The sequence below is a fragment of the Phaseolus vulgaris genome, chromosome 1 (genome assembly GCF_000499845.2).
Source record: "Phaseolus vulgaris cultivar G19833 chromosome 1, P. vulgaris v2.0, whole genome shotgun sequence".
NCBI classification, from domain to species: domain Eukaryota; kingdom Viridiplantae; phylum Streptophyta; class Magnoliopsida; order Fabales; family Fabaceae; genus Phaseolus; species Phaseolus vulgaris.
Window position 1 is genome coordinate 36,955,528 of NC_023759.2, and position 21,593 is coordinate 36,977,120.

The window sequence follows — 21,593 nt, forward strand, 5'->3', positions numbered from 1 at the left end:
TTTGATACATAATTTTCTAAGAGTGTTAGTTTTAAGGAACAAAAAATTGGATAATCGTGTATGGATCATGTTTGACGGTAAACCCTAAACCCTAATTAAAAAATGAAGAAAATTGTTATTGAATTTGGAAATAAATAGATAAATGAAAATTTATTGTATTTGAAAAATAAATAGAGAATTATTGTTGTGAATTAGCAAAATAAATAGCTTGAGAAGTAATGATTATTAGTGGACTTCAGTATACGACTTCAGTATGACATGGCAGAGTCGTGTCAAATTGGGACGATTTGTGCATATGAAGTCGTGCTAAATTGGCACGACTTGCCCAAATTTGTAATTTTTTTTAAACGGACCCCATTTTGGTAAAAACAAAAAAAAATAACCTCATCATGATCAAAAACCCATATTCTTTTTAGAGAGAACATCAATCCTACCATATAAATGTATGTCAATATTTTACATATCTTAATAATTGTTTATAGTATATTACAAAACTATATATATTTTGAAAAATAATAAGAATTCTACATCAAAGTGGAGAACTATCTATATATTTTAAATATTCTAAATTCTTCACGAGTCATTTTTTAAGGAGTTCTACTTCTACTGGTATAACATGTACATAAAGAAAAACATGGAAAGAAGTGATGTCTTTATAAATCTTAAATATCAATCTTAATAAACTTAACAAACAACAGGATCTATGACTTGACCTATAACCATAGTAATAGAGCCTATGTCATAATCTCACTTTATGACACATATGAATCCATATTCCATTTTTGATGATTCACTATAAACATCAAAAGTTACTTGGAAAGAAGTAGGTAGTTGAGTAATTCTCATAAAAAATATTAGTACAATTATAATTATTTTTCTCGAGAGTTCTTCTGTTAATAAAACGATGTATATTGACTAACATTGGCAATGTTGAGCAAGTATCATAGTGTCAAATTTGGTCTATGAATATCTTAATTGAGGACATTATTATGAACTATTAAGATATTTCACCTACTTGGGTAACTTCGGTAGATCTCATTATCTTTTATTTTGCAGTGTACCAAACTGTGACTTTCCAAATACAAAGACTCATACATTAATCTGATTTTAACTTAATGCAACAAATTATTACTCTTAATTTCAAAATCACATAGTATGATGATGATTAATCTATGCACAACATTCATACAAAAAAATATACAAATAATAATAAAGCATATAAGCGATTTTCTTTTATCCAAACTCATTAAATAAAAATAATAATTAATTTTACTTTATTTTATTATTACTTTATATATTTCTTTGAGTTAAAAAATTATATTTCTAATAATTTATAATAAAATAAAATAAGAAATAAAGCAAAAACTTTAAATAATTAAATATGAATCACTATATTATAGAAAAATAAAATAAGAAAAATTTAAAGAAATAAACAAGACTAATGCGTGACTAGAGGTAAAAAAAAATAAAAAAAAAAATAGGACCAATGCTTGACTAGAGATAAATATAAATAAATAAATATTATCAATGCGTAACTGGAGGGAAAGATAAATAAAACCAATGCGTAGCTGGATGTAATAATAAACAAATACGATAAATCTGTAACTTAAGATAAAAATAAATAAATAAAATTAGTGTGCAACTAAAGATAAAAATAAATATATAAATAAGTAAACAGGACTAATGCTTAACTAAAAATAAAAAATAAATAAATAAAACTAGAACCAATGCTTAACTGTAAAAATAAATTTAATTTTTCTTTTATTTTAATGTTTCACATAATATCTTCAATAATGTTTTGAATAATATTTTAAATATTATTATTATTATTTTATATTATCCATTAGAAGGTTTTTAATATTATCATTATTACTATTAATTAAAAATATAAATTTTATTAATTAATTAATATTTTAATTATTTATTTGTATTATTATTTTCAATTTATTTAATCATAATGTTTCTTAAAAATTACTTAATTTATTTTCTAACATTTAAATTTTATCTAAGATATAAAAAAAATTTTAAAAGTATAAAATTTGCTAATTCTTATTTTAAGGTAAAGATCAAATAATTAATATGGTTATTTAAAAACAAGGATATTACAGTAAAAAGTTTCCCTACCTAAATAATACAGGAACAAGCCTTATTTTAAGTGACAATCACTGTAAAAAAATTATTAAGTAAAAATTAATTTAAAAAAAAATTATTGATATTTAAAGTAATTTTTATTATTAATAAAATTTATAAATTATTTTTTATTTTTTTTATATATCAATAATTTTTAATTATTAATTAAATATTAATATAGTTACTAATTATTTTTATTTTTAAAAATAACTTTTATTTAATAATTTCTTTTATAGTGAACAAAGGAGAGTAACAAACATGAGAGATGCAATGGCAATATTGTGAGCATGGTTACCGTGAAGGAGCTTCAACCAACTTTCCAGGTTTTCTTGTTTACACTTGCAAATAGATATATTTTCAATTAGCTACTTTGGTTATATTTGGGTTAACCGTTATAGCTTGGTTTCTCCTTGATGTAACTGAGGAATCAAGTGGATGAAAATTAGAAATAGATTCAACAACATTGAGTTTGGAAAAAAAGAAACCGAACACGAGAAAGAGGTTTAATAAAAGCATCGACTCATTGATTTTTTTTTTATTAGCAAAGAATAAATAAAATAAAATGAGACATTTCAGGGGTGTCTCTTAACCCTTATACAAAACACCCAAAACAAGTTTCCTAACACTCTACCAACACATGATCCAACAAATAATACACTACAAACCAACAATAATAAACCAGTTCGAGATATAGGAACCCAACAAATACAGTTACATCAACCCACCAACAAATCACACTCTCAATATAGGACATGCACTCCACAACTAAACAGGATCTTTTCCAGCAGGCAAAGGTGCCAAACTAAGTGTCAAAACTCGACACACCGATCCTACAAGAGGGACAAGTACGCCAAAAAGAAATCCACCAAAGAGATCACACCCTTAGAATAGGACACAACACCCAACAACAAACAAAGTCTTTGCAGCAGGCTGAAGAACACCAAAAACCTAAGTGCCAATACCAACAAACTCATACATAACCAGAGAAATCCTTTCAGACCTGCACACAACACGGACACTTTCCAAGCGCAACCCAAGGCCACACACCTCAATCCAACCTTGTCAGATAGGAGTACCTGATGAAACCTGCACAAAACACACCACTACTACCAAGTCTGGGCAAATTCGTTAGTTAAATATCGCAAAAAATCAGTCTTTCAAATACCTCATACAACAATGAGGTTCCAAACACCAGTTTGAGTAGGAGAAAACGACCAATTTTTCTTTTGTTGTGATCCAAGACCAAGTCTTCCTTTGTACCACAGTAAAAACCTCCACTAGGTCCACCTGCCCATTCTCAAACACAACCTTATTCCTGTGATTCCAAATTTCACTTACAATACCTACCCAAATGCCCCCCCAGCACCTGATAAAGGTGTGATTCAAGCCTATAGGATTGAACATCCTAAAATGCATTTGTGCATCACGATGTAGAACTGAAGAAAACCCCAACCACTCGAGGCACATACCCCAAATTCTCCAAGAGATCCTACATTCAAAAAATAAATGTCTTACCGACTCTTCTTCCACACCACACAAGGGGCACCGATCACTCATCAAAGGTAAACCACGTCTCGAAAGATTGTCCTTAGTGGGAATGACATTACATAGCACCCTCCAAGCTGTAAATTGTGTCGAAGGTAAAGTTTTTAGAGTCATGAATTTCGCAAATAGTTCCTCACCCATAACAGTCTCCTCCCCCATGAGAAACTGATATGTTGCCTTCACAGAGAAGTCCGTAGAATCCACTCCCCTCCATATCCATTTATCGGGCTTAACTCCACCCTATCTTGTTAACCTCTTGTTATCCAACAACTGCATCAGAAGATCAGCCAGACTGGATTCCCACACAAAAAGGTTCCTTCTCCACCGCAGCTTCCACGACCAATTATTATTATTCCAAACCCCAACTTGTGAGAGAGTACAACCAGTATCCAAGGAAATCGAAAAAAGCCTAGGGAATTTATGCAGTAGAGGAACGTTGTCCAACCATTTATCCTCCCATAACCTGATTTCTTTCTCGTCCCCTACTTCGCATCGACCTCTATCTTCAAAATCATTACCTCACCCCTCTAGGTACCATACCTTCCTAAGGTCCCTCCACCACAACGACTCCTTGCAAATCTGACCTTGAGATTTTAATCCCCTCCACCCACCATACTTGGACTCTAGAATAACCTTCCATAAACTTCTCTCTTCAGACTTAAGTCTCCAAATCCATTTCCCTAGAAGAGCCAAGTTAAACTTGTTGGGTTTAATAGTGCCAAATTTCAAGAGGGGGGGGTGAATTGACCTTTTAGAACTTTCTCGCAGAAACAGTGTTTAACCCAGTTTTACAGAAAATAAATCGATTTATGTGAAAATGAACAGATTTATTTCAGCACTATTTTAGTTTGAAACGCTTTTAATACAACAAGGTTAATCACAAGATTATGCAGATAGAATTTCCAGATGCACACACACAGATATCAGATTGAAAAACAGTGAAACACAAAACAGCAAGCTTCAATTTCAAGCAAGTGATTAAGGTTCAATTGATAGCATACTAATTAATTGAGTAACCTTTACAAACAACCTGTTCCAGTGGCTTTTAACAAACTATGAGTGTTCTTCTTGATGTCAAGCAATTTTCCATAAATTAAGAACAATGAATCACAGAACAGCAAGCTTCCACTTTAAGCAATTGTTTAAGGTTCAATTAATAGCTTTGACAATTTCTTGAGCAACCTATCACAGTCAATCTGTTCCAATGGCTTTTAGCAGATTATATATGTTCTTATCAGATTCAAACAACTTTTTCAGAAATTAAGAACAGTATGCACAGTGCCCAGAAAGAACAGATTTATTTTCAATTGAACAGATTTATTTCTTTGTTGTTTTATCAATTATGCAGAAACGAAATTGCAGAGAGTGAGAGAGAATGAACACAAGCAGTTATACTGGTTCACTCAACTGAGCTACATCCAGTCTTCACCAACAACAGGTGGAAATCACTAACACACAGTACAACCAAGTACAATTCCCACTGTTCTTGAAACCTACAAGAACTTAGGTACTCTTGCTGAAAAAAAACCTATTTCAGCACACACACACCCACTCTTCAAGAACACCTATCAAGAAGAGTGTTCAACCAACCTATTACAAGAAATGAGAAGTGAAACGACTACACCTGATTGAGGATACAAAGATCTGCCTTAAACCAGTAGGCAAGATTGCTAGAACAGTAGCTGCACCTCACACCAAGCTTTTGGAACCAAACCAAGAACAAGCACTTTGTGATTTTTTAAATCTTTGAAGAACAAATGCTAATCCTTTGTAAACACTTAACTCTCTGCTGTCAAAACTTGTTTTTGCAAATGTATGAATTGGTATTAATCTCAGAAACAAGTTTGCATTTTATAGAAAGCCAACTTATAACAGATTTTTGAAAAACAGTTAAAGCTGTTATAAAATGAACAGATTGAAAATAAAATGAACAGATTTATTTTCAAAAGCAGTTAGAGAATTTGTTAAGTGAGGAGACTTAGTCAACCATTCTGGTGCTGAGATAAAACTGAAAAACGTTTAAGCTTGACATGGCACCAGAGACAAAAAGAATCTATTCATTTACAGATGAACAGATTTATTATTCAAAACGAAAACAGAGAAAGTTTAACAATTTAAAACTCAGTCGTTTTGAAAAGAAGAAGACTTAGTCAAAATACCTGATGCACAAAATCTAATTTTTATAAGACTTAGCCAAGGCATCAGTGAAAAAAATGAATCTGTTTATTTAGAGAAGAACAAATTTATTTTATGCAGTAAACGTGTTTTTGTGTAAAACATGTGAAAAACAGTTTAAGAAAACTTATATTTGTTCTTATCACATGGCCAGTGGTTATGAGGTGAGTTACTCAGCAAAAAGCCCACTCTTAGACAACCTCTAAGCACTACCTAAGACACACTTAAAGCAAAGCAAAATACAAATGAAATGTACATATAAGTCTTCATCAAACACAATCTTGAAGGGGCAGTAACCATCTTCAACAAAACTTTCCTATGTCAATGACCCCTAATCCGCCTTTATCTTTCGATTGACACATCTTCTCCCACGCTACCCAAGCAATTTTCCTGTTCTCTGACCCCCAATCCCACAAAAAGTTTTTTTGTATCCTTTTCACTTCCCTCATCACAATTGTTGGCATACAAAATAGGGAAACATAAAAGAGTGGTAAGGACGTAAGCACCGATTTGATTAGACATAATCTGCCTGCCAAAGAGAGGGATTTCCCTTTCCACGCGCTCAACCTATTCCGTAATTTAGTGAGCATAGCTTCCCAAAAGCCACATCTCTTATGATTCCTGCCTACCATCACCCCAGGTAACTGAAAGGTGCCTTCATAATGTCACAATTAAGAATAGAGGCGAAAATCATCGTCTGATCCATATTCACACCCACTCCACCAACCTTACTCTTGGAATAATTAACCTTAAGACCAGAGGCAAGTTCAAAACACTTTCAGAATAGCCTTTAAATTCAGAACACTTTGGATTGAGGCTTTACAGAAGAATAGAGTGTCGTCTTCATATTGCAGCATACTCACCTTTACTCACTTTTCCCGACCTCAATACTTTCTACTAACATTTTTTCTTCCACCTGTCTAACTACCCCTGCAAGTCCTTCAGCCGCAATTAAGAAAAGGAAAGGTGTTAAAAGATCCCCTTGTCTTATGCCCTTCAAAGGTTTAAACTTAGTTGTTGGACTTCCATTTACTAACACAGATATTGAGGATGATTCTAAACAGTTTTTTATCCATTCAATCGACTTACCACAAAAACCCAATCTTCCTAGCATGTAGTAAATAAACTCTCAACTTACTGAATCATATGCCTTTTCATAATCCACCTTAAACACCACACATTCTTTCTTTTTCCTTTTTATCTCCTCAAGGGTCTCGTTAGCCATTAACACGCTATCCAACAAACCCCTTCCTTCTAAGATTACAGACTGCCTGGGGTCAATAACTTTGTTTAGTACCCTTTTCAACCTTGAAGAAAGGATTTTAGAGATAATCTTATACACACAACCCACCAAAGAAATCGGTCTAAAATCATTCAGTTGTTGTGGATTTGCAACCTTTGGAACAAGGGTAATAAAGGAGGCATTAGTACCTTTCGGCCAACTTCCACCCTCTGCAAACCTTTGTACCGCACTCATAACATCTCCTTTTAAAATGTCCCAACAAAATTTTATAAAGCTAAAATTAAAACCATCCGGTCCAGGACTTTTGGAGCTGTCACAATTCCAAACTACCTCCTTAACTTCCTCTTCAAATATAATTCCAACCAACATTTCATTATCCTCCCTAGATATGCCCTTAAACTGAACATTATCCAATCTAACCAGTTAACTCCCCCCCCCCACTGAATCTGCCCTCAAAAAATTCCTTCACTCTAGCTTTTACTTCAGCTGGATCTTCACACCACTGATCTCCAACCTTGAGACCATTAATCCCGTTTTGCATCCTCCTCCACTTAATACTTGAATGGTAAAATTTTGTATTCAAATCACCCTGACTTATCCAACTCAACCTTGCTTTTTGCTGTAAGATCGCCTCTTGTTTAACTCTGACTTGCCCCAAATCAGCTAACAGTTGTCTTCTCTCCTCTCTGTCTACCACACTCAACTCTCCCTCATCATCTTTTCCATCCAGTTCTTGGACTCTCTTTTCCAATTCCACTCTTTGTTTATTAACATCTCCAAAGACAAATTTGTTCAAATTCCTTATGTCAAACTTTAACCTTTTCAATTTCTCCTTTAAAACGTACAAACCGTTTCCCCTAATGTCATAGTTTGCCCACTTATTCCTTACGAGTTCCTTAAATCGGGCATCTTTTTGCCAAACATCGAGACATCTAAATGGTTTTGGACCCCAGTTGATGTTTATCTCCTTTAAAATCAAAGAACAGTGGTCCGAAATCGATCTCCCTTCCACATACAATTTGCTTCCCGACCACTTCTCTAACCATTCAAGGGAGACTAAAATTCTATCTATTATGTTCTTCACTGTCCCATTAGGTTTATACCAAGTAAACTTTCTACCCACCAATGAAATATCAACCAGACTAGAATCTTCAATAAACTTATTAAAACTTCGTATTTCACTACTATAATTGACATTATAATTTTGACATCTTCTCTTCCCAACACTTCTAATAGAATTAAAATCTTCAGCTACGCACCACAGTTTTATTGGGTGACTTTTGCTTATCTCACTTATCTCGTCCCAAATAATTGTCTTTTCTCTTAAAGTACCGCCACAGTAAACATTAGCTATTGTTATTTCTATTGGCTTTCCTACCTTCCATATTCCTTCAATAATTGAAAAGTTGTTCCCACTTCTGTATCTTTTCAATTCAAAGCAATCTTTCTTCCACATAGTGATTATCCCTCCACCATTATTAACAACTCCAACCTCAATGCACTCAATTTCATTTGAACCCCAAATTTGATAACACCTTTCCTTACTAATATGTTCACATTTTGTTTCCTCCAGACAGATAAATCCAACTTGTTGTTTTTTAAAGAGATCGCTAATATACTTTCTTTTTATCCTTCCTCCCAAACCCCTAATATTCATACTAATCAGTTTCATCATTAACAACATTTCGCCCATCCCAACCTAATCCCTCCTTCACATTATCCCTTTCTTCCAGACTCTTTAACCTGTTTAAAATATCATCCTCGTTTCCAAAACGAGAGTATCCTACTTTCTTTCCTGAATTCCATATTCTATATGCTTTCAACTTCTCATCATTTAACCAAACCAAACAGTTTTTAGTATCGTTATTAGTAAAAGCGGTAGAACTAGATACTAACCTTACATCTATTTTGTGAGATAGTTCTTTGAGTCCATCAATACGTGTAGACCCCCACCTCTTGTGACTTGTTTTGCTACATTCTCCAACTTCCATCAACCTCTATCCAGCACCGGGTATCGCTGCAATTTGACGATGAATAAGCAAGTTCCCCACAGGGCTCACAAATATGCCCCTAGAAATTGTTGCAGCCATGCACAACGGCCTACGGACCACCAGAGAATACGCAGGGTTGCTACCAGATTCCGAGGAAGTTTCCGCCACCACCAAGTCGACGTCTCCGGTAGGCGTAGCAGGCGCGACTAGGCAGGACGAAGAAGCCGTCAACGCAGCTTCGCGTGCGGCAGCCATTCAAGTGTTACCAAAGGCGGAAAATGGTGACTCAAGATCACAAACGGCGGAGGAGCCCTCCATACGAACATCATGACTAAGCTCGCAAGCAGAGGACGAAGACACAACACAGTGGGCGACGGAGGTGACCTCCGTTCGTGTGCCACTCTGTGCAGCCACCGTCGTCGCAGAGATGGCCACCGTTCGTGCAGTCGTGCCACCCCGCACAAACGCAACACTGTGGGCGGCGGAGGTGACCTCCGTTCGTGTGCCACTCCGCGCAGCCACCGTCGCCGTAGAGATGGCCACCGTTCATGCAGTCGTGCCACCCAGCACAGACGCCGTCGCCGCAAAAACCCCCTCGTCACCGGCAACCGCTACCGGCGGGGGATGGTGGTCGCTGTTAGGTTGACCTAGGGCCATGTCAGCCTTACTTCCAACTCCAGATAATTCAGTTTCACTAAGGATTGGGCCAGTTTCAGCTAAACACACCTCGTCTCTAACGTTTGGAATTGGGCCCAATCACACTCAAGAGGACCAATATCAACAAATAGACTTTTATCTCTATTAGGGTTTGCCTCTGACCACCCACCTCATTAAGTGCAACGTTATAATCTTTAATCAACCCTCTACTTCGTCAACTACCTCATTAATGCACCCGTCTTGGCCATCTAAATCATCAATTACCTCATTACTATGCCAAGCATTTTGTAACCCACTAATTTGCTGAACATCCACGTCATCACTCCTGTCTACTGCAACCGCATATGGCTTTCGTGCCTTCCTGCGGAGAAGCCCTTCCGCCTCCTCCATCGTCGGGTCCTCCCTCATATCTCCATGAAAATTTAAATTACTACCAAATTCTAACTCTTCTGATTCACTACACTCCCTCCCTACGAAACTTCCGAGTTCACCATCATCAGAGTTGCTTTCCTATTCACCAAAAAGACATCTTTTTACTTTATTGACAGGTTCTTCTTCAATGGCTATTTGACACATGGTCTCATTAACCTTCATACAGTTTGTCCAACGAACCTCCCTTGCTACAGGCAGTTTAATTAAGACTCTTGCAAATTCTAGTTCTTCCATCTCCAAAGTATCCTTATCAATTTCTACAAGTGTTCTGACCATAAACACAATACTTTCCAAACTATGTCTACTCCACAGATTCAGGGGCAGCCCTCTAATGCGAGCCCAAACAAATTTTTCCGACACCATAAAATCTTTCTCCCAAGGGTTAATCGATTCAAAGATTGATTCAAATCACTCTTTAATGGTCTTTTTAATCAAACTCGCATCTTCTCCAGACAATAGCACACAGTTACCTCCCAGAAACCGCACACGAATAAACTTAAATCCACCCAAGATAAAACTTTTCTTCAAATCCTTAGCCTTACTTGGTTCCACAGTTCTACCAATGAAACAATTATCTAACCACTTCGAGTGTTGCACCTCTGCCTTGAACGCTATTGGGTTCTTATTCCTTTTTCCCCCTTACAACCTTTCTCCACAGCAGCAGAATATGATAACTTTTCCTTCCAAACATTATGACTCTGATTTACGTTGGGTTCTACATCCCATTTCTTCCTTGGCATTCTGACTCTACTAACTTTTGGTTTGGGTTCTACATTCCTAACATGCCTTGGCTCTCTATCCCTGCTGTATTTCAGACTATTTACCCTTACTTTCCAGTAACCGATCCAGACAGAATCCAATCTCCTTTCCAGATCTACGACATCTACCACATCTTGAAACTTGACAAAACCAAATCTCTGGTTTTTTTTATTCAATCTTCGGGAGATAAACACGTCAACGACTCTTCCCCATCTCTGAACACTCTACACATGTCCTCCTCTTCGTATTCAAGAGGGAAATTCGTGAAGAAAAAGTTAACACTTGATTTCTTCAACCCAGAACCTATCTTCCTCACGATGTGCCACTCACTCTCTCTCTCCATCTCTATTCTAGCCTATCGACTCATTGATCTACAACAGGGATATGATAAACTTTGAAGATTCTTATATAAAACTTTCTCTTTGACAAAGAAATTAATTTCAATATGTTATAGTTCTGGAGTGAAGAATAGGATTATGAGTAACTGTCACAACACTTTGATTATTATTGTATAATGTTGAAACTAGGGAGGAACTGATAATTCCGTTAAAAGTGTTTGAATTCAAGTAATTTCAGCAGTAGCACTAGCCAGACAGTGACATAACTTTTGTGGATGATCTAGCAAAACAAGTTTTTCTTGGACCACCAAAGAGACTAGATTTGGACCAAAAGAAATCACTGCACCTGAGGTGGAGCACTATCAAGATTAGAATTTCAATCATATTATAAAGAGTTTGTGGGTTTGGATTGAAGAGGAGATGTGTGAGGATTTGAGAGAGTGAATGTCTGAGGATGTGAGATGAAAATGTGAAAAAAGCGAGATTGTTTGGATTTGGGTATTAGAATGGGTGTGTATAAGAAAAAAATTATGAGAGTTTGAGTGATGCGATGACTCTCAGATATATAATTTTAATTTTTTTTAAATATATAAAATGTTATTTTACAAAATTTACTCTTGCTTGTTAAAAAAATTTAATAACGAAATGAGTTATTTTTGTCTAAAAATAAATATCTTTCAGATTTAAAAATTATAATTAAAAATAAATATGTATAAAATGTAAATAGGTATAATTTTAAAATTATAATTAGAAAAAATTATGTATTCAATAAATTAAATAAAAAACAGAATTTCAAGTAATTTATTAAAATATTTACATATGCTACAAAATTGAAAAAACAGATTTTATATAAATAAATAAAATATTATTTTTTTAATAATAAAAACTATGTAGTAATGAAAAATAAAAATACTACAACAAAAAAAGTATAATATAATTAACCATAAAAAAAAATTTCATAACAAATTATTATCAAATAAATTATAACTCGTAAAGATAATAATTATAAAAAAATATTAATATAAACACAATAAAAAATTAAATAAAAAATTTAACATCAAATAATATTTTAAAATAAAAATAAATCACATTTTATATAAATAAATAAAAATACTATTTTTTATATTAAAAAATCTTACTGTAATGGAAAATAAAAAAATACTACAAAGCAGTAGAATAAAATAAATGAGAATAAATTCGAAAATAATTCATGCTCACTTGTCTTTTCCTCTACATCTTTTCATTCTCCAAGAAAGGATATTTACTTATTAAAGGTATATCATTTTCTTCTCTTCTCTATACAACCCTAGATCTAAATGACAGATATCCTCTCACTTATTTACGGTAAACAGTACATCCACATAATCACTTAGTGAAAAAATAGTTGTGAAGGAGCAACTTGAAGATGTAAATCATGATGGACACAACCCTTAAGTATCTCTCAAAATGCCCTTAACAACTATCCAATGAGTATCCAATGAGAATCCATAGGATTTGCTATAAACTGACAAACTTTATTCACAATATAATTCAACTCTGGTCGAGTAACATTAAGATAATGAAGAGTACCACCAATTGATTATAAGAGTAGGGTCATTAAAATAATATGAACCACTTTTAGTTTTAGTGAGTTCGGAGGTTCATTCATCTTATTATTTTGTAGAAGATTTCTAATATATTTGCTTTTGAGTTAAAAGAAGAGAGCCATCATGCGTAGATTTGATTTCTATGCCAAGAAAATAGTCTAATTTTCCCAATTGTTTAAGAGAAAAATTAAAATGAAACTGGGAAATAAGTTGCTGAAGCAGAAACACTGAATTGCCAATAATTATAACATCATTTACATAAACCAAAACGTATACAATGCTATGGTTTGCGTTGTAGATAAACAAGGAGGAATCACACTTATTAGCAGAAAACCTAAGCTGAAGAAGCGGTTCTTTAGTCTATCAAATCGTTGTTTTGGAGCATGCTTAAGTCCATATATAACTTTGTTAAGTCTGCACAAGAGATTATCATGATCTTCAAACTCGGTGGTTGTTGCATGCAAATAATTTCTTGAAGATAATAATTTAAAAAGGCATGTTGAGTGGATGAAAGAATTCTTAAGAGCAAAAGTAATAATCAAACATATGGTAACAAGTGTTTGCGAGGAAGAACATGATAACCGCAAGAACCAAGGGCATCAACAATAATTTGATGCGAAGAAGAAATTAATGCTAAAAAGCTCCATTTGTAACTGTTGTGATTTCACACGCGTCTGTTTCTAAAAATATTCATGAAGCTGCTCCGAAATTTGATGAGTGAACACAACCTAAGCCGTGATAAAATCGAGGAAGAGAGTCCATTGAAGCCACGACAAAAGGACTTGATCATGTTCCAAATTGTAGTATGCCGGATTTTGCTTCCTGCTAGACGATCCTTTTTGGTAAGAAACCGCAACAAAACATTGAAGTTTATGCAAATTAATTACCGATTCAACTTGTTGCCTAAATAGAAGAAAATTAGAATCATTCAATTTCTCAAAAATTGGATGAAAGGAAGGAGTAGCGGAAATGGAGAAGATAGGATTTTGAGTGGCTCCATTGATGGATCTTCAAGCTCGTGATACTATATTAAAAATGTAGAAGTACCAGAAGAAATGAGATAATAAGAAACAAAAAGAAGTAAAAACAGAGAGAACGAAAACTATACTCTGTTATTCAAAACTAAACCTTGAAAGAAATACTAATTGCTTCTTATATAAAAGTTTGGTAATATAAGAAAGTGACAGTTGTCCGAGGTGCGACTAATGTGCCATCAACAAACAAATCTCTTCCATGTTTTCATATTCCTGTCCATGATCATACTCATGCTGTACTAACCAAATCTCTTACAACATTTTTCTTTGTGATAAACTCAAAGTGCTCGATATTTGAGAATGTTAAAACAGATTAAAGTCAATGGATTACCCATCTAACCTTCCTTAATGAATTGGATTGAATTCACCAATCCCATGAGCTAACGATAGATTATATCAGACTCTGACCCATCAAATTCAGATATTTGTTTTTGCAATTTTAAATTTGAATATGTTCAAACCATAATTTATTTATATCTTCTTTGTAATTAAGGTATGCAATAATGATTTTTTATATATATATTTCTTATTTATTTGTTTAGAGACATTTTCTAACATTTTTCATATTTTTATAATTGTTCTTTCAACCAGAAAATCAAGTTCAACCTTTCTGAGAACATCTTTGAAAGGTATGTTGAATTGAGTTGACAATTTGACACTCTACACAGCACTTCGAAAGTTAATATATATATATATATAATAAAAAATAAATTTATAATTAAATAATATAAAAAAAAAAATATTAAAATAATAATATTATTAGTTATAAAGTGAGTGTAAAAAAGTGTTAGATGTGAACATATTATACTTCAATCACTTCTTAGTCACGATATACTAAAGTCGAATTTACTATTATATCTTTCACTAAATAATATCAAATATTAAAATTTAAATCTAAATTTACTTTACTTTACTCTTTCTCTTCTTTCTCTCTCTACATTTTGTTTTGACATTTTTATTTATGTGAAACCGACAAAGAAGATTCGTTGTTTTAGAAGACACAATATTGATGACATTCATCCGAGCAAGATCTTTATCACAAAAAATGACTTCAAACCCCACATGCAATGTTAACAATAATCTTCTACATTTTTGTAGTGCCCAAATGAAGTTATTTTTTTTCTTGTTAAATTACAACGCAAAATTAGCAGAGAAGGAGAAAACTTGTACAAGTCACACCGACAATCTCAAGCAAAGATAGTCGATATTTGTTCATTTTGTAGGTCATATCCATCAATAATACAATGTAAAATGCATTCATAAGTTTCATAGCATTAGGATAAGTCCAAAAAATATCACTAACAACATTGGAAGACTCATGTCACATACTCCAATGAAGATAGTTGTCATGGTCTAACAACATCATTAACTATTGTAATTAAGTTCTACGTCCTCTAATTGATCGCTTGCACAAATATCTTGCATTGTATACCTATTATATTGTTGTTATATTATCCTCGTTATTTTCCTTCAAAGTATGTAGTATTTACCTGGCTTAATCATGCCTTTAGTCATGTCAACAAGCATGGAAAGTTCATTCGTTTTTAATCTGCCTGCATATGGATGACCAACTAATGTATCATACAAATCATAATTATGAGTACCACATATTACCTTACGTACCAAACATTCACCCTTTCCAATTGGTTTATCTCACATTTAGAGGAACAATGACATTTTTTTAGTACCAATTACAGTAACCTTCAAACCATCCTTGTACTTTCTACAACTACCCCCCCCTCCCCCCTCAATAACCTAACAAGACATATGTCTTTCTCCCTTGCTTTTCATTTCTTGTGTCAGACTTAATAATGACAATAACGAAACCAAGTCCATATCCAACCCTACAGACCCACCGAAGTAAGTCTTCCCACGAAGGACACTCACACAAAGTTATTCTAACAATACTACAAAATCACTTCTTCAAATTATAATGCAATAAACATGAATGAAATTAATGTTATTCACCTCAACTGATGTAAAATGGGTACTATAGTCCACTAGAACCAATTCATGTTCAAGCACAAAATTCACTATGTCTTCCATATTGCACATAATTTTTATTTCATCATATCATTTTGTAAACAATCCAACCTCCATGTCCATACTTCCACCTTCATGAATAAAACATAAATTTTCATTTTGTTCTATTTTTCATTCAAATTCATATAATTATGCAAATTAAAAACATCATTCAATTTTCCTTCCGAATTGAGTAATTCGTAACTCATTTGATAACTCAAAAATAGTTTTCAGATTGGGTAATCCACAAATCATTTATAACTAAAAAAATTATAACTAAAAAATTTATAACTAAAAAATTTATAACTAAAAAATAGCTTCTGGATCTATAAGTCATTTGATAACTAAAAAATAACTTTTGAATTGGGTAATCTATAAGTCATTTGCTAACTAAAAAATAAAACTGCTGGATTGGATAATCCATAAGTCATTTTTTAACTAAAAAAATAACTACTAAATTACAAATTATGGAACATGTGCTCATGAGTTTTGCTTCATTTTCAGATTCAGTATATGTTCGAATTAACTAATCCATAAGTTTTAAAATTCAGTGCTTATATTTCAGATTCGGATTAACTTTCCAGGTTATCTAATCCAAAATACAATGGTGTATTACAAATTAAATCAGAATATTATTCCGAATCCAAGATTTAGTTCCATGTTCCATAACCCAGCACATAATTACTTTATATTGAAACTTATATATTATATAATCCGTTGTTGGATTACCTATTTGGAACACAAAAAATCAATGCCACCCATGCGTAAAGAAGTCAAAAACTCACCTAAAAATGACATCACCACAAACCACCACCACCACCACAACCATCACCACCTTCAGTCAGCAACAAAAAAAAATAAAATTGGGCCTTCTATTTTTATGTGATCAAAACCAAAAATCAAAGAAAAGAAACTCCATAACAAATTTTTTCAACAAAAAAAATTCAATAAAAAAATTGTGAAAATCATGTAGAAATAATCTCATTTATTAGAGTTATGATATGTTGATACCTTTTGATTTTATAACACTACTATTGTATATTTTTATTTCAAAATTTTATTCATACTTATTATTATCATCATGATCTAAATATAACAATGTATTATAGAAAATTATCAAGTAGATTTTAAGAAAAAAATGGTTATCAAAATCTTTCTTATTTATTTTTCAACCGTGACTGTTTTACTTGTGAGCAAATCTAAAAAATATTACTCTCAGTAGATACGAAAAAAATACTTCTGCAAGCATTTCTGAAAATATATAAGCACAAGCAAATTGGGAAAGACCATTTTCATTAATACTAGGGTAGACCACAATGATATCTAAATTGAGAATGGTTGTTCTTCAACAGTTGTGAAGAAACGGGGGTATTTTTATCCAAGCTTATGAGAGTGCCCAATATTACTAGTGTTATTTCGATTAAATATTCCTTTAAGGTGAGGAAGTTTTAAACCTGGAGGATGTCTCTATAATTTCATCTGCCCAGAGAGTCCTTTAAAAGAACCATAAAGAGACTGTGATCTTCTAAAAGTAAAGATATTATCTATTCTGGCCAAGTGTGATTCTGAGACTTCTGCTTTGTAATCAGATGAATGCCGGTTCCCATGAACTCGTACACTTAAAGTTTTCTTTCGAGGTGCACCAACTTTCACGTATTCATTGAAGAAATCTATCAATTCTTGAAGAGTGAGCTGCCTTAATGCTTCAACCTGTTCCAAATCCATACAATAGTATCACTAATGCAATTCAAGTGTAGTGCCAAACCATTCATTAGTTAAATATGAGTTTCTTCACTAAGTTCAATTTTCAAGTCAATTCATCCAACTTTAATTCCTAAATTCATCCAACAGAAAGAAGTATATACCTCATAGTCTCTCCTATCAAACCTCAAAGTACCATCGTTAATCTCTCGCCAGAAGAATGATGATTCTTCCCTCAAATTTTTGTGTTTCTCTAGCTTCATATCTATCAAAGCATTTACATTACTCTGCATACATGCATTACAGAAGTCACATGAATAAAGTATGTAAAACACAATTACCAACACAGATTATAATGATTTGTTAAGCTTAAACTGTGAAGTAAATACTCAAGATTGGTTTTCAAGTAACAGTGCAGGTCCAATAGCAGATATATTGCATAGCCAAATTGATATATATATATGCACACACATATGAAAATGACGACTGAATAAAATTTATTGATTCTAACTCTCCTAATTTGAACTTATCCATAGTCATGGAACGTGAGAGAAAGCAATATATTTAGCAAACATAACCTTCTGCCAGTTAATGTTCCTGTTCCACTGAAAATTTAATACATACCGTTTCAGCTACAAATTGACAACAAATTTAAGTTTAGTTTCAGTATAATAATGGATCTTAAGAATATCATAATTTAATGCATTGACTTAATGACTTCCTATTATAGAGTAATGATTCATCCACCGGTTTGGGTAACACCACTGTTCTGTATATGGATTGGCCACATGCAGTACTCCCAAGTCCCCTGTAAATTGTGTTCTGTTGAGATATTTTAGGAAGTTTCAGATTTTATTCTTATTAGTTTCAATTCTTCTATATTTATTGGTTTTAATGCTGTATATTTTGTTGTATCTTATTTTATTTAGCATAACAGTCCTACAATCTAAGGGATTCTGTTTATTAGAGTAGGAGCTATTTATTTCCGAAAATACTCAACTCATCTATGTATATATATATATCAAATGTATGTAATGAGAAATAATAAGAAAGAATTTATTCTCTTTCAAACTTGAGATGTATCAAACTCTGATTGTGTGTATTAATTGAATGTTCATCTCGGTCGAAACTGATGATGCTCCTGTTGAAGATGATCCTACTTTCAAGTCATGGGATGAAGAAGACTCTATGATAATGGCGTGGTTATGGAATTCAATGGTTATAGAAATCAGGGACACATGTTTGTACCTTAATTCAGCCAAACCAATATGGATTGCAATAGAGCAAACCTATTCTAAGGCAAAATATGCTGCACAAATGTATTATGTAAAGGTAAAAACCATGCTTGCGAAGAAGGGTACCAAGACTGTCACTGAGTATTAATGTAACCATGAAAGGAGCATAGCATCACCATCTAAACTAGTCCAACTTTACAAGAAGATGACCAAGAGCAAAAAATAATATTCAAGGCTAGGTCAAGCATCTCAGGCTAAGACACAAGGCCCCACCATCCCTCAGAAGATCATCAAGAGCAGAACACTAGAGCATGGGTGAGGATACCAACTACTCTTTCTTTTAATCTTTTTAGGAGGTGTTAAAAGCATAAAAATTGGGCTTGTTCATGGGCCATACATAAACCCTAACATGTAGAAGGTCTCCCATGTGCAGCCCCTAGTCACACTTCCCACATTAAGCACATGCTTAAATGTGAGAAGCATGACTCTCTTAGATCCACTTTTAGTGGCGCAGAATTAGGGAGCTTAAGCATGTTTAATTTGAATTTGAATTTCCCTCCACTCCCTAAACCTCATGGCACCTACACTATAAATAGGTGGCCACCCCCTCTTGTAATTCTCAATATATTTTGAGTAATGAAACTCAGCGTGAGTGATTTTTTTAGTGTCTAAAATTCTGAGTCTTATCTTGGCAAGATGCTTCAAGTGGCGACTCTCTTCATCACTTACCATGGAATTCCTCTCCTCCAAGTGGTGTAACCTCCTCCATTCCTCCACCTCCATGGAAGTCTTCAACCATCTAAGTTTTGCATTCTTCTTCTCTAATTCCATGTTTTCCATTTTCGCCCATTCTATTTTCTTTTGAGTTCTTTTTCTTTCGAATTCATATTGTCATTGTGTGAGTCTTTTTCTTTTCTCTTTGAAGAGAACATTCACACTTACTTAACCACTTTGTTAAGTTCTTGTCCAATTACAATCACCATAATTGTTAATTCAATTCTTAATCCAAGTGAAATCTATAAAATATGTGCAATTCTCTTCCATCAGCATAAGTCACACCCCAATGTAACATGATAGGACTAAACATATTGAAGTGGACAGACATTTTATCAAAGAAAAACTTGACAATGGCATGATTTGCACTCCATATGTGTCTACTCAAGAACAGATTGCAGACATACTCACCAAGGGGCTGAACAACAACTTTGAGAAAATTATATCCAAGCTAGGAATGGAGAATACTTATTCACCAGCTTGGGGGGGGGGGTGTTGAGATATTTTAGGAAGTTTCAAATTTTATTCTTATTAGTTTTAATTCAGTATTTATTGATTTTAATTCTGTATATTTTGTTGTATATTGTTTTATTTCTAGCATAACAGTCCCACAATCTAAGGGATTTTGTTTATTAAAGTAGGTGCTATTTATTTCCGAAAATACCCAACTCATCTATATATATATATATATCCAATGTATGCAATGAGAAATAATAAGAAAGAATTTATTCACTTTCAAACTTGACGTGTTCTCTTATTACACCTATTGTTTTCTCCCTTTGAGTTTTCCAATAAGTGTTATAAGAGTCTATCCTACAACAAGACCTGGACTTGTATTATCTACCTACTATCGGACCACTATCAAACTACCTACAAATATCATCTAATCCTCAGCGTGAGAGTGTGTTAAGATCTCATATCAACTGGAGGTAAGAGCAAATTATAGTCTATAAGTCAATTTTGTGAGGTTAGGTCAGATTTAAAGTCCACTTTCTAAAATGTTACAAGAGTCTATCGTAGCAAGATTTGTTAGACTTATACCCAACTCATCTATATATATATATATATCCAATGTATGCAATGAGAAATAATAAGAATGAATTTATTCACTTTCAAACTTGACGTGTTCTCTTATTACACCTATTGTTTTCTCCCTTTGAGTTTTCCAATAAGTGTTATAAGAGTCTATCCTACAACAAGACCTGGACTTGTATTATCTACCTACTATCGGACCACTATCAAACTACCTACAAATATCATCTAATCCTCAGCGTGAGAGTGTGTTAAGATCTCATATCAACTGGAGGTAAGAGCAAATTATAGTCTATAAGTCAATTTTGTGAGGTTAGGTCAGATTTAAAGTCCACTTTCTAAAATGTTACAAGAGTCTATCGTAGCAAGATTTGTTAGACTTATACCCAACTCATCTATATATATATATATATCCAATGTATGCAATGAGAAATAATAAGAATGAATTTATTCACTTTCAAACTTGACGTGTTCTCTTATTACACCTATTGTTTTCTCCCTTTGAGTTTTTCAATAAGTGTTATAAGAGTCTATCCTACAACAAGACCTGGACTTGTATTATCTACCTACTATCGGACCACTATCAAACTACCTACAAATATCATCTAATCCTCAGCGTGAGAGTGTGTTAAGATCTCATATCAACTGGAGGTAAAAGCAAATTATAGTCTATAAGTCAATTTTGTGAGGTTAGGTCAGATTTAAAGTCCACTTTCTAAAATGTTACAAGAGTCTATCGTAGCAAGATTTGTTAGACCTATCATGTCATTCACTATTGGACCACTCACAAATATTTAATATCACACTTGAGACGTCTAATCTTTAGTGTGAGAGTGTGTTAGAGAACATTGACTAGAAATATAACCAAATTAAAATATGAGTAAATGTAAACCTCACCATCCAAACTAGTTTTGTAGGGGTTGTGTTAGACTCAAAGTC

At 33.4% G+C, this 21,593-nt stretch overlaps 2 protein-coding genes across 3 annotated transcripts in view; both read right to left on the minus strand.

Annotated features, from left to right (window-relative positions):
• Positions 1-7,508: 7,508 nt before the first annotated feature.
• On the minus strand, positions 7,509-8,750 carry LOC137815985 (uncharacterized). The gene has a single exon (XM_068619092.1). It carries the CDS (start codon positions 8,748-8,750, stop codon positions 7,509-7,511), a length of 1,242 nt encoding a protein of 413 aa, XP_068475193.1.
• An 8,438-nt stretch (positions 8,751-17,188) lies between these two features.
• Positions 17,189-21,593, minus strand: part of LOC137814053 (insulin-degrading enzyme-like 1, peroxisomal) — a 28,095-nt gene continuing 23,690 nt past the window's right edge. For both annotated transcript variants that reach the window (XM_068616588.1, XM_068616589.1), the window contains exons 25-26: positions 17,778-17,900; positions 17,189-17,622 (exon numbers count right to left, since the gene is read on the minus strand). In XM_068616588.1, coding sequence (XP_068472689.1) covers positions 17,380-17,622; positions 17,778-17,900 — 366 coding nt within the window. In that variant the 3' untranslated portion in view covers positions 17,189-17,379. The remainder of the gene's footprint in view (positions 17,623-17,777; positions 17,901-21,593) is intronic.